The sequence below is a fragment of the Parasteatoda tepidariorum genome, chromosome 1, assembly GCF_982258835.1.
Source record: "Parasteatoda tepidariorum strain Cologne lab strain chromosome 1, Ptep-v5.0, whole genome shotgun sequence".
In the NCBI taxonomy this organism is placed as follows: domain Eukaryota; kingdom Metazoa; phylum Arthropoda; class Arachnida; order Araneae; family Theridiidae; genus Parasteatoda; species Parasteatoda tepidariorum.
In genome coordinates this window covers 33,838,408-33,851,636 of record NC_141755.1, presented here as the reverse complement: position 1 = coordinate 33,851,636, position 13,229 = coordinate 33,838,408, and the positions used below count along the sequence as shown (strand labels likewise).

General features: G+C 25.7%; 1 protein-coding gene and 1 long non-coding RNA gene across 4 annotated transcripts in view; one reads left to right on the top strand and one right to left on the bottom strand.

Annotated features, from left to right (window-relative positions):
* LOC139425384 (uncharacterized) overlaps window positions 1–7,156 on the top strand; it is a 35,338-nt gene extending 28,182 nt beyond the window's left edge. For both annotated transcript variants that reach the window (XR_015433181.1, XR_015433182.1), the window contains exons 3-4: window positions 992–1,094; window positions 7,018–7,156. This is a non-coding gene — a long non-coding RNA (uncharacterized LOC139425384). The remainder of the gene's footprint in view (window positions 1–991; window positions 1,095–7,017) is intronic.
* LOC107446102 (RUN domain-containing protein 1) overlaps window positions 1–13,229 on the bottom strand; it is a 33,164-nt gene that overhangs the window by 1,898 nt on the left and 18,037 nt on the right. For both annotated transcript variants that reach the window (XM_021148823.4, XM_071180031.2), the window contains exons 10-16: window positions 10,497–10,636; window positions 7,845–7,950; window positions 6,085–6,180; window positions 5,237–5,344; window positions 3,253–3,345; window positions 2,713–2,810; window positions 1,884–1,978 (exon numbers count right to left, since the gene is read on the bottom strand). In XM_021148823.4, the coding sequence (XP_021004482.3) occupies window positions 1,884–1,978; window positions 2,713–2,810; window positions 3,253–3,345; window positions 5,237–5,344; window positions 6,085–6,180; window positions 7,845–7,950; window positions 10,497–10,636 (736 nt within the window). The remainder of the gene's footprint in view (window positions 1–1,883; window positions 1,979–2,712; window positions 2,811–3,252; window positions 3,346–5,236; window positions 5,345–6,084; window positions 6,181–7,844; window positions 7,951–10,496; window positions 10,637–13,229) is intronic.

The window sequence follows — 13,229 nt, the reverse complement described above, 5'->3', positions numbered from 1 at the left end:
TAGATAATATTTTAAGAAGTTGCAAGAGACACATTAGTAATTTCAATAAAATATTAAAGGCAAAAAACTAAAATGAAATTAGGTTAGTAGGGCAATGAATATTATCATTAAAGTGCTAAGTATAAATTATTTGCGGAAATTAAAGAACGGAAGTAATCATAACTTCAAGTTCATTAACCAAATAGTAATAGATTTAAAAAAAAATATTTTACACTTAGAATCTTAGTAATTCACATGTTAGTTTTGTTTTTATTTATATTTCATGCAAAATTTTATGTTCATTTAATCTTATAGTAAACATGGATCAAATTCAAACAAAATAATAATTTCCCCCCCACTTATTTACAACTTAGAAACTTTTTAGAATGTCAGGAAATTACAGATAATAGTTTTATTACAGATATTTTAAGCATACATTATCAAATTTGAATTTTAACAGGTTCAGCAGAAGGAATTTTTCTGCATCAAACAAATCTGTTACGAATCAATGAAAAATTTCCTTCTGTCTTCTTCTATCCTATTTCAAACTAAAATTATGCAGCTGAAGACAAGAGCTAATTTACTGCCACAGTAATAGTTAGTTAATATCAAGATGTAAAAAAAAAATTTTTAGGCACCCTGCTGCAAAATTTTCCATTTTGCCACACAACATTTCATACATATGATCTTGACTACAATCATATTGTGGTTTATACCTTTCTACATTCTATTTGGTACACAGAAAGTCTTTTGGGATCATATCTTTCAAGTGAGCTCCCTGATATTCCATATAATTAAAAAACATTAAGCACTATATCTGTGTTTGATTTTTGTGTTCATACCATGCTTAATTTAAATAAAACATAACCTTTATATTATTTTTTTTTTTTATAAAAATTTAAATGTTAAGATTTTAATTTTATGCAATAATTTTTGTTTAAATAACATTTAATCAATTATTGAAATTATGAGAAAAAAGTTCTAAAGTGGACACTTAAATTTTTTTTTTCAGAATTGCAGAAAATATGTTTGTGGGCAATTCAAATATTACTTATAAGCTCCTAACAGGTGGTTCGTGATTTGCTTATTTATGTTGACAAGAAGGAGGGAGAAAGGTAAGAGTAATGCTCATGTAAGACATTATAATCCTTGTATTTTCAAAATGGTCTTAAAAAGCAAACCAAAAAATTTAACAAAAAACTGAAATGTTGAAAAATTTCAAGTGTAGAATAAAAGTTGAATTCGGGGAAAAAAAAAAAAAAAATTCTTCGAAGAGTTTCAAAGGTCAACATTGAAAAACACAAATTTTTTTAAAAAAATATTCGAATAAAAAATTAAAAAAATGAATTGAAAGCATAAACGTTGTTTTATGCACAGTTACATCCTTTTATTTGAATTTTATCCTGAAACTAGATTACTACTGTAAAAGTCAAAGATAAAGCAAGGGGTGTCACAACTTTCTTACATGTGTAAAAAGGATGGGAGGTGGTTAGTGATTTGCTTACTTTTGCTGACAATGGTGGACAGGGAGAAGAAAACCATCAAGAATATGGCATTATATTATGGCTAACACAATTTTTAAAAAAATTTTTTATACAAAATTTTTTTAAAGTTTCATCCTCTGAAAAAACTTCTGCAGCTACCCTTTGTCATGTACCAAGATGATTACCATTATGATCAGGATTCGCAGTACTGACAGCATTAAATATTACCAATACTATAAAATAAAACTATCAGTACTTAAATTCGAAGCTAGCAAAACTTAACAAATTGTATAATTTTCAAAATTTGTCATCGCTTTAGTTTTATTTACAATATAATAAATACATAAATTTTTCGAATTTACAATTACTAATTAAGCATGAATGAAATAACTATATAAAAATTCAACAGATAATACTAACCAGTTTTGGCTGCATAACTCCATGACTGATAAAAGTTTTCTAATAAAGTTCTTGTCTTATAGATAAGTTTGAGCCACGTTACCAAGCGTTTATCACTGTGAAGAAATAAATTAACAACATTGAGAAATATAACAATGAATATGAGATAAGAGAACATTAAAGAACAATTTAAAAAAATTAAGATTAATAAAGAATAAATATCAAGTTAAAAACACTGAGAAACATACAAAAATACTTAAGTTACGAGAGCAAGTTGGAAACTAACCTCCGTGGTGGCAAGAGCGATAGTATCAGTTGACAGAGTGTAACTATTGTTACAACAAGTTATCTGTAATTCCTTAATTTTCCAGTTATCCTACATAGAGTATTGAACTGCCAGACATTTGCAGATTTTAATATAACAAAATGTGCTATGGTATAGCAAAATGAATTTTCGATTTGTCTAGCACCGAAGGGAGTGCAGTAGCGTATTTTCAAGAGAATGGAATCATTTCTTTTAAGAATGGCCACAATGTGAGTGAATGTCCACAATAGGGTATTGTATATCAAAAGTGATAAGCAATGGCGGTGTAATGTAAAGGGATAGATTTAAACGAGTAGCGTTTTGAAAGGACACATGGTTGGAGGGCTCAAAGGTTCCATTTCGGACTGGCCTCCGGTTTATTTACTGCTGGTTGTGCAAGAATTAATATCAATTGAATGTGGAGAAAGCAAGAAATTGCTTTTCATCATGATGACGCCAAAGGATTTGCGTGTTATCGTGAGAGCTGACAGTTCAATGGGATAATCCCAAAGTATTGTTACATCAAAGCAATGGAATTAAACTTACTTAAGACCAGCACAGACAAAAGCTTTGAAATGAGAGTCTGGTGAACGTTTAAGAGGTGTATGGGTTGAAATAATGTTTCCAATGGCACTGAGAAGAGACTGTAAAATAAATTAAATATATATATATTTCTAACAACTCATAAAATTCAAGCAATAAAACATACACAATTCATAAAATTCCTATATTAAAATGCATGCAATTAATAAAATTTAAAACTTAAAGCAAGAACATAAACTCTTCTAGCAGCTCATTTCATAATTTGTTGAATTTGAGATGGAGTGATAAGGTAGATTATGTGATAGATTTTATAGTGTGGAAATTGCCAACTCACTAAATTTCAATAATGATTATTAGTTCACAGAAATAAAAAACATCAAAATTAAAATGTAAGTTGAATGTTAAAATTTCACAAAAAAAATTAATTAGCCACTAATATAGTTTAGAACAAATTGCAACATAAAACTGCAATTGGAAAGTGAATGTAATGTTAAAAGAGAGAAACATAAAATTACAATAATTAATGTAAACAAATTAACATACTTGCTTAGGAGTTGTGGCCACACCTCCTACTATTTCTAAGTTAAAGCTTTGGCATAATTTTCTAGCTGGTGATGCATTATATTGGTAACCATTCTAGAAAAAAATAATAATATTGATATTATAATAATAGAACTAATATTTAATGCTGATCTGAAAGCAATACTGATCATTTATTGCAATAATGTACGTAAATAGAGAAATAAAAACAAGTTTATTTTGTAAGAATCAGCTTGCACATCACAAATGTAAAATGTTTTTTTGTTTTTTTTTTACAGCTGATATAAATTCAAATTATCAAAGTTAGATTTGATAAAAAATTTTAATATTCAATACTAATTTGTAAACAATATTATTCATCAATTGTAATAACATAAGCAAATAAATACTACCAAAATAATTTTATATGAAGCAACTTATGTACCAAAAGTGTTTAATTTATTTATATAATTGATTTTAAAATAAATTAATTTATAAACAGCACAAAAAAAGAATTTTATTTAAAAATATTTACAATTTAAACAGATATTTAGGTGATTATTTACATGATAGTAAATAAATAAAAAAAACAACCTAAGTTTGTTTATATTATAGTTAGGGTTCACACCAGCAATGGAAATTTAGTGGTTAAATAGGACCAACTGAGTATTCATTTAGTGCTCCAAGAAATTAATGTGGTAGGGGTATAAGCAATAAGCAGAGAGCTCGCCGCACTTAACTATACTCAATACTCAATGTGGTAGGGTAACTAGAGAAAAAAAATATTGAACTTTACAATTGCATAATTCCTGTTATGGTACTCATCAAAGATTATTATTTGCCATTTATAACACCCTAAAACTAATTAGGTTCATTACCCCATATTAATTAAAGATCAAAATTAATTAAAATTAAGTGAAAAAGAGTTAATAATATTAGTAAATAGATTCAGTTTGCAGGTTAAAATGCTGCGACTATATAAATAAATAAAAGAGGGAAACAGAGAAAGTAAAAAATAATAAAATATTATATTAAAAATGATCTAAAAATTCTAAATAAAGTAAATTTATGAAAAAGCAAAAATTATGTTTTATTGATTAACACTTACAATGTCAATACATAAATGCAAAGCACAGCACAACATGTAAATTTGAAATTTCAACATTTAAATTTTTTTTGAAGTAGGCACTTTCAGTTATTCTGTTTGAAAAATATTAAAACTGAAACCTAACCTACGCATAGAATAAAATTAGCAAAAAAATGTTTTTTTCTCCCTCAAATGCATGGATTTTAATGCAGAAAGTTTTTTTTTGTAACGATTTTGTAATTTCTAAACATATTTCAAGGCAACAATTTTGCTGCCCATGCCTATTATTTTAGCGATATTGGTAGAGCATTTAGTGACCAATTGTCGCGATGTCGCCATACTGGCGTGAACCCTAATTATAGTTGAGTTGAATGACCTAAAACCCAGGTTTACTTGAATAAATCCTTTACAGGGGAAATTATATAGCAATAATGCTTAAAAGGAAATGAAACAAAAAATTTTTAATATCAAATTAAACTTTTCAATGGATTTTGAGGGGTTGAATACAAATATTTTTATAAGAGGCTACTTGAATGGTTACTAAGCAGCCTTCTCCCCTCCCCCCCAAAAAAGAATGCTACTTATCCTTACAGTTTAATTTGGTTATTGTAACTAATAAGTCTTACTGGCACATTTGGGAATATGAATAACTTTTAAAACAATGGGATTTTTCATAATCGCCAGAAACTTGTATTTGTTTGTTCTTATTAATTTCTTAATAATTTTTCTGTCCAGATAATTTTTGAAATTCCAGTTTTGAAACTAAAAACATTTTATAATGAAAATTTTATAATTACTTATAAGAAAAGGGAGAGGAAAGAACATAAAATACTTTGTTTATTAAATAATTGATTATTATTAATAAGAAGAATAAATTAACTTTTGATTGATACAAATTTGAACATAATAGTTTAAAATTACCTTTAACTCATAATATTTTAGAATAAGGTCCCAAGCATGCATCATCTTTGGTACTGATGGCTGGACGGCAAAACATCCAAATGGAACTATACTAGTACTTTGCCCTATCTGTAAAAACATAAACAGGACACAATTGAACATGATAATAATTTATATTTTTAAAAATTAACAAAATTAGTAAAGAAAAAATAGTATGAATAAACATCCAAGCAAATAAAGATTACATGAAGTTTAGCTAATTATTTTAAATGAGTAAAATATAATAAATTGAATTAAAAATTGTATTAATAAGTTGTATTGTTGACTAAAAGAAAACATTTTTCTGATGATTTTTAGACAATTCAAAACCTTAATAAGTTCTCATTATTTTCTTTTATTACGAGAGAGATATGTGTATAAAAAATTGAATGTTATTGAAATATGGATAATTTGTGGAAGATCAAAGTTTTAAAAGGGACAATTTTCTTTTTTTATCCTTCTGTTATTATTTTTTAAAATTCAGTAGCTTTGCTACTTTTTAAATAATATTCAGTTACAAAATATAAAAGAATGAATAATTATTTAGAACTTAATTTATTGGATGTTTAATATGAAAGTGATATTACTGTTAATAATGCTATTAATATACACATATAATTATATTATATATAATTATATTATATATACTATTAATATACATAATTTAATAAACAATTACTATTAACAACTTTATTAATAAATAACTTTAATAAATTTTTATTTCAAAACATAGAAGATTTCTTTAGAAGAAGAATAAAAGTTTTATTAAAAAGAAAACAAAAAACTGTCAGTGAGTACAAAATCTGTAACAATTTTTTAAAATTATTTACAGGCATAAGTCCATGTTGCATTAAATCTCTTATTGCAGAAGCAAGGTCTTTTCTCACAGCTGTGGTCAGCTTTTCATTGCATTGAACAACTGGAGTCTGAAAAACATAAATATCACTTTCGTACTTATATAATTCAGGTTTCATATGAAAATTTATAATAACATATAAAAAGATAGTGAAACTTTTTTAATACAGTAAAATCTAGCTAATCCATACTGTTTAGATTACTGAAATTTGGATTGTCAGAATTGTATTGACAATCAATTTAATTCAATCAATCAATTCAAATAAATCACTTAAGTCAATTGTTTTGACAATCAATTCAAATATCAATTACAATTGAATTCCAACTATAATTGATATTTCACACGACTTTTATCACACAAATAAAAGTACAGTTTTGACCTCCAATTGTGTTTAATGTGGCAAAGTAATGAACTAATATAATTTAATTCATTGAACAAATGTAATGTTGAAAAAATTACATTTTTTGCATTTGGGATTTTAAAAAAATGGAAAAGAGTGACCCAAATTTAATTTTCAATGCATAAGTTAAAAATAGATTAGAATTTCTGATTTGGTAAAAACAAGACACGCTGCCAAGGTTTCAAAAAAGAGAATAAAAATTATGGGAGGAATAAAGGCTATTTTAAAAATAATAAAAATTTAGTTAATGATGATAATAAAATAGAAATTAAAGAGAGGATAAATCGCTAATAGTTGCTATTTTGGATTGAGGAACCACCTGAAATTAAACCTTATTTCCGTTAAAACTACTATTAATTTATTTTAATTAATCCTGTATTACTTTATGGCAGCAAATTATGGCCTTTAAATACGAAAAAAGAAATGGAATTTCTGAATTCCACATAATTATGAATGATACGGGAAATTTAAGCAACCAAACATAATTTAAGTTATTAAATTCGACAGAATAAGATGGCAATCTGTAAAAAAGATGATAGTGATCCAGTTCAGAAGCTGACTTTTGGAATGTTTACTGGCAACTGAAAGAGGAAAAGACTAAACACCAGAAGGATTGATTCTGTGGAAAAAGATCTTAAGACCAAAGGCATCAATAGATGAAAAAATCTAGCTTCTGATTGAGCTAGTTGAAAACTAATTGCTGAAATAGCTCTGGCATGTACTACAGGGTTCCCACGGTCTTCAAGAATTTTAAAAAGTGGTAACGAAAATAAAACAAATTTTGATATTTAAATTTTTTTGTAGCTACTACTAATAATTGTCTTCTAAAAGAAGTATATATGCATGAAAATTCAAGCACTTCAGGATAAAATTGTATATTAAAATAAAAAAATATATTGCAGCATAACCCTGAATTTACTACCATTTTAAAATTTTTTCAAGGACCGTGGGAACACTGTACCAGGCTGTCACGTTGATGAAAGAATAAGAAAAATTAAGACAACAGTACCAAACATTTCAGATGGCATGTATTTCTGCCTTATTATTTACATTGTATTGTATTTTTAAAATTACACTAAAAATAAAAGAACTTATAAAAAATGTTATGTAAAGTAAGAACATTATGGAATGAATGGCAACTAGTAAAAACTTGAGAATCGACCACAAATTTTTAGACTTTACATCTTCGTATCTTCCTCACTAGTTTTTATTTTCTTAAAAAAATAGCTGTAAATAAGTGAACTTTTGAAAAATAAATAAATAAATAAAAAAGAAATAAGCTTCACTAGATACATTTTAGAAAAATATACTTTGTTTGAACTGATATTACTTACATCTTCAGAGTCACTTGTGTAATCACTGTCCTCACAAGGAGGTTCACGTTCTAAGACAGAATTTTCAACGTCACTCACAGCAACCTCTAATTTCGCTCTCAAATCCCTGAAAATAATTCCAAAAGGTAATTTTTTTTCTAAGTCTTTAAAAATGAAAACTTTTGAACCAGTGCCTGTTATGCATCCAAGACAGCAATATTAAAAAAAAAAAAAAAAAAAAAAAAAACGAATGAAGGAAAAAAAATTAAGCTAATTAAAAATTATGGTATCTTAAAAAGGAATTAGGAAATTCTGCTATGGTTAGAGCTATTACTTTTGATTTTTATCAATGACTACCATGCTTCTATTCTTTTTTAAAAAAAGTGAATAAATTTTCTGCTTTTAAGTCTTCCTCAGTTCCAATAAAGATTTTTTTAAAAAAAGCTTGTCAAATATGATAAAGTTGCTGCAAAAAATATATTCTTTAACTAAATTATAAAAATCTTTTCCTTTCAAGGAAAAAAATACTTATTTAACCCAAAGCAAATAATTACTCAGATTGAAAAGTAAATGATGGTATTATTCTATTTTTATCATTATTAAGTAGAGATGAATAAGTTTTTTACTTTTTATTTCACTTTAAATGTTGAAACACATTAGTTTCATTTTAATCTAATGCTTTCCTTTCTTGTATGAAAAACATAGATCGACTTTAGTTTCATAGTTCAAATTTTGTTTCATTTGTTTAGCTTCTTTATGCAAAATTAGCACTGTAGTTTTATTATGTAAAATAATTTAAAATATAACATGATAAATATGATTATATGATATGTTTAGATGATAGCATATGATATGATTAATAATATGATTAATTTGAATACAATAAATAATAAAACTACATATCAAAAAAATATAACCTATTTATAAAAATTACTTTAATAATTTAAAAAATTTCATTAATGTAATAAAACATTATAAATTACTTAAAATGTATGCATTTATAAGGTTATCATATGATAGAGATTATTTTAGAAGAGCTCTTGAATTAAAATTCTAAAGAAAAAGAAATAAATTTATTTTCCATATTTTTCTGGCATTCTTCAATGGAGGTTGATTGTTTATATTTTTTAAATGTAAATTTCCTTAGCATTTAAACAGTATAAATTATATTCAATAAACCAATAACTACTAATCTCCTCATAATATAAAATCTCGAAAAGTCACAAAATTAATAAAATAATATTAAATTTCACATGAACAATAACCTATTTATTTAAATGGAAAAAAAACAACTTATTTTAACTTCCAGTATTTATTAAAAAGTACAACTAAAATAAAGATTATTTCTACAAATTGCTCAAAGACAAATTCGGCTTACCAAATAATTGAATAGATCTGCCTATAGAAATGGATCATTTTTTAAATATAATTTTTCTTGACTTGGTCTAAAATTAATAATTAAATCTTTTAAATTATTATTAAATTTCTTCAAGTGGAATTTAAGAATTAATAAGTAGGGCTAGTATTATTAATTTATGTCATGGAAAAAAAAATAGAATTAACTCTAGGGTAAGAGCATATATCCCATTGTAATTAATGGACACAATCTTTTTTTTAAAAAATAAAGTGCAGAAATCATTCTGTACTCGTATTAAGCATCAAAGTGGAAAAAAGAATAAGAAAACTACATTTAATGTTCATTTTTCCAATTGTTAGTATATATCAAACAGATGCGCCACATCTGGTTTTGACAGAACAATAGAAGAGAGCAATATGATGATCAATGAGTTTCAGATAGATTTAAGCAACCCACTACATCTAATAATTTATGCATTAGAAACTCTTTATTTCTTGAAGGTAAAAAAAAAAAAAAAAAAAAAAAAAAAAAAAAAAAAAAAAAAAAAAAATTTTGCAAAAAAAAAAAAAAAAAAAAGAAATAAAATGAAAAAATTAACATTTAATAATAACTAAATTTTTTTAAAATCTTTTTCCCTATGTGAAAAAAGCAAAAGAATAAAACAAAACATTTTTACTTACTAGATAATAATTAACTTTAAAATATAGAAACCAAATAATATCATAAAATAAAATATACGATTTATATTTAAAAGAAATTTTTCATGAATAACACATGGAATTAAATTTATGCCCACTGAAATATTAATTTAAAGAGCTAAATAAAAAATATTTCTAAGCTTTTTCTTAAAAATATTCATACATTTAAAAAAATAAAAATATTACAAAACTAAAACTACTTCTTAAAAGTAATTTTAACTCCTAAGCATAATTTATAGTGAACAATAACTATAAAATGCTAAATAATAATAATTTAAAATAAATATACTAAGTTAAAGGGAATTTTGAATAATATTTAAAGCATTTACATTTTTTGAATTATATGAAGTTAGATACAGCCGTGCAATTAAAAAAACAATGTAAATGCTTCACGATTGCTTCCGAGAAAAGTGGCTAGACAACTATTTACATTCTATAGTTAATGCTATGAACGAAGAAATAGAATTTCAAAAAACTGATAAAGCAACATTTATTTTTGAAATATTTTTTTCTGCAATATGACATACAAAGATGCCACATATATAAAAATCTTAATTTTGAATGTTTTGTACCAATGTAAGTCAAGATCAGTTAACAAGAACAAAGAAAGTTATTCACCCCCAATGATTTCCTTTATCAGATTTTTTCAAGGTATTTTTCTGAAAGTTATTCCTTCCACAACCAAATTGAGTAATGGTGAACACTTGCAACAAAGTAAGTACTCTCCTCATGATGTGAGCAACAGTTTTCTCTTCTTTCTGTAAAGAACATAATTTAGTAAAACATATGTATTATCTAGACCATAAGTAATATGTACAAATTTATTTTAAAAATAAAACTAATAATTTTTGTTTTACAAGTTTATTTCGACTCTTTTAACCATCATCAAAGGTCAGAAAAACTGCGTTTGCAATACTGCAATTTTAGACAATTTGGGAGGTGAAAAATAATATGTGCAATTGTAATGCCCATACATACTTCAAAGCTTTTAGATTTTCTTAAATTCATAAATTTAAAAATTCCTAATCGCTTTGAAAATAAAATTTTTTTTATTTCAATTTTATAAAGAGCGAATACGAATGTTTCTATTCTCTATAAATACAATGGCTATTTATTTTTATTTTAATGCAAGCGTTAAAATAATTATTATTCAATGTCACGACAACTGAACATCAAAATCTATTTTTGATCTTTCTTTTTTTTAACCACATTAAACGTTAGCCTATTTGTTATCAGATTTACTCAAGTTTCTTTAGAATTTTTTGGCCTTAAATCTTCAGCCAAATTATTTCAACATTAACATGAGATTTTGTGATGTTGGCTGAATTGACTTTACTTTTGTGTCCTTTTACGATGACGCACCTATTATGGATCTCTCCTGTATTACAAAACATTAATTAGATATTACGTTTAATCCGGACTGGATTAGGCAGGTTGTGGGGGATTATCTCCCATGGCCTGTCCTTATTCATAGTATGAAAAATTTATGATTTTACTTGAAATGTCAATTAGATAACTAAACTAAACTCAGTGGCATGACAGCCCAAGGCCTACTGTGCCATCTCAGTTTTTTTGACCTCGGGCTCTAGGGTGCAAGAGCAGATGTTCTGGTTAGGTGGTCAGTCACACGCAGAACCCTCAGTGTTTAGTTCCCAAGCATGCTTGGTACTCATTTATCGACCCAATAAAGGGATGAAAGGCAGCAATTAGATAACATTCTTTTTATTTTGCACTTCAAGATCTGCAACAAAATAAAAGTTTTAAAGTGGGAATGATCCTGTTTTCTTCATCTTCTTCAATCAGACAGCTTCCAGTAATTTTTTAATTTCTGCTATAGTCAACAATAATCCATCTTCTTCAATATATACACATCTTCCTTTACAGCAATATATTTTTCAAAACGCAAAAGAGCATTATTTTGAATAATTTTTTAATGTCAAGCTGTTAACTATATTGTTATAAGTAAAAGTTTTTTATAATTTCTAAAGTATTCCTTACAAATCACAAATTTGAAGAGACAATTTCAGGTAAATAAGTTAGATATGGTAACAACACTAGTATGAGCAAGATATTTTTGCAGCTACAAGTGACTTGTTTATGTTTTTAGGCTAATTTTTATATTTATAAACTGTCTGAAATGTAATGACAAATATCAAATTTTCAATGTTATTAGCAAGATTCATTATTACTCTTTATGACCTTTATAGACTATATTATGATCATTAATTTTTAACTATATCCTTTACATTATTTGCATAAATTAAAACATTTGACTCATGCTTTTAAAACTCTACTCAAAATTTTTTTTATGAAAAATAAAATGATATTTAATATTAGTTAACATAATAAACAAAAAAAAAAAAATTAAGATTTAAAAAACAAGTAATATTTATTCTGTTAAGTTTTTGAATCAAAATAAAAAATTTCAATAAAATAGATGATTTAGTATAACCAATTCTGGCACAGATTTAATACCTGTTTAAGTTCAAACATATAAGGTGAATTCTAGCACCAATTGCAACATTGAGAACTTAGTGAGAAAATGCCAAAATCATTGGCATTAGATTTTTAAATTAGTTAACAGTTTAAAAGTTAACAAATGTTTAACAAACAATTTTTTAAATTTGTTTTTATCACATTAATAAAGCCCGGGTAAATTTTTCATTTTTTTTCCAGACAGTTTAAAGGTGAATAACATTGACTAAAATTATATCCACATCATTTAACTAAAGTTTAATGTTTATCAATTTAGATTAAGAGGTTCTTAAACTGAGTTCGCAAACTCTTGGGAATTTGGTCACCAGTTTTGTGGTTTTGTAAAACAATTCTGACAATTATCTAAATTTATTTGGATATGATTTCCTTATTAGAATTATAATGTAATGCATGTGAAACTACAATAAAACGAAACTGAACTAACAAAGTTTTAGTTACTTCTCAGAACAGATTACCCTGCACTTGGAAATAAAGAACTTCCAACATTTCGTTATATTTATATGAACATGCTTTTCTGGTACTGTTATTTATGAAATCATAGTCTAGAAACAAACTCAATATAGAAGCGGATTTTATAGAAGCTTTCATTCCAAGAAAACAACTGTAACATTTTAGTAAATAAAGAAAATATTAAAAAATGATCTCAATTTTTAATATTTGAAATTCTCAGAAAATATTAAAAAATGATCGCTTTTGGAACTTTTAAATTCTTTGAACTATAGCTTTTTATTAAATTCATTATGTTTTTATAAATGTTCATCCCAATAAATGCTAAAAAAACAGCAATCCATTTTCACCAGCATTTATTTTAATACTTATGAGATCATTCAGCCAAAATTAAGTTCAAAAGTGATG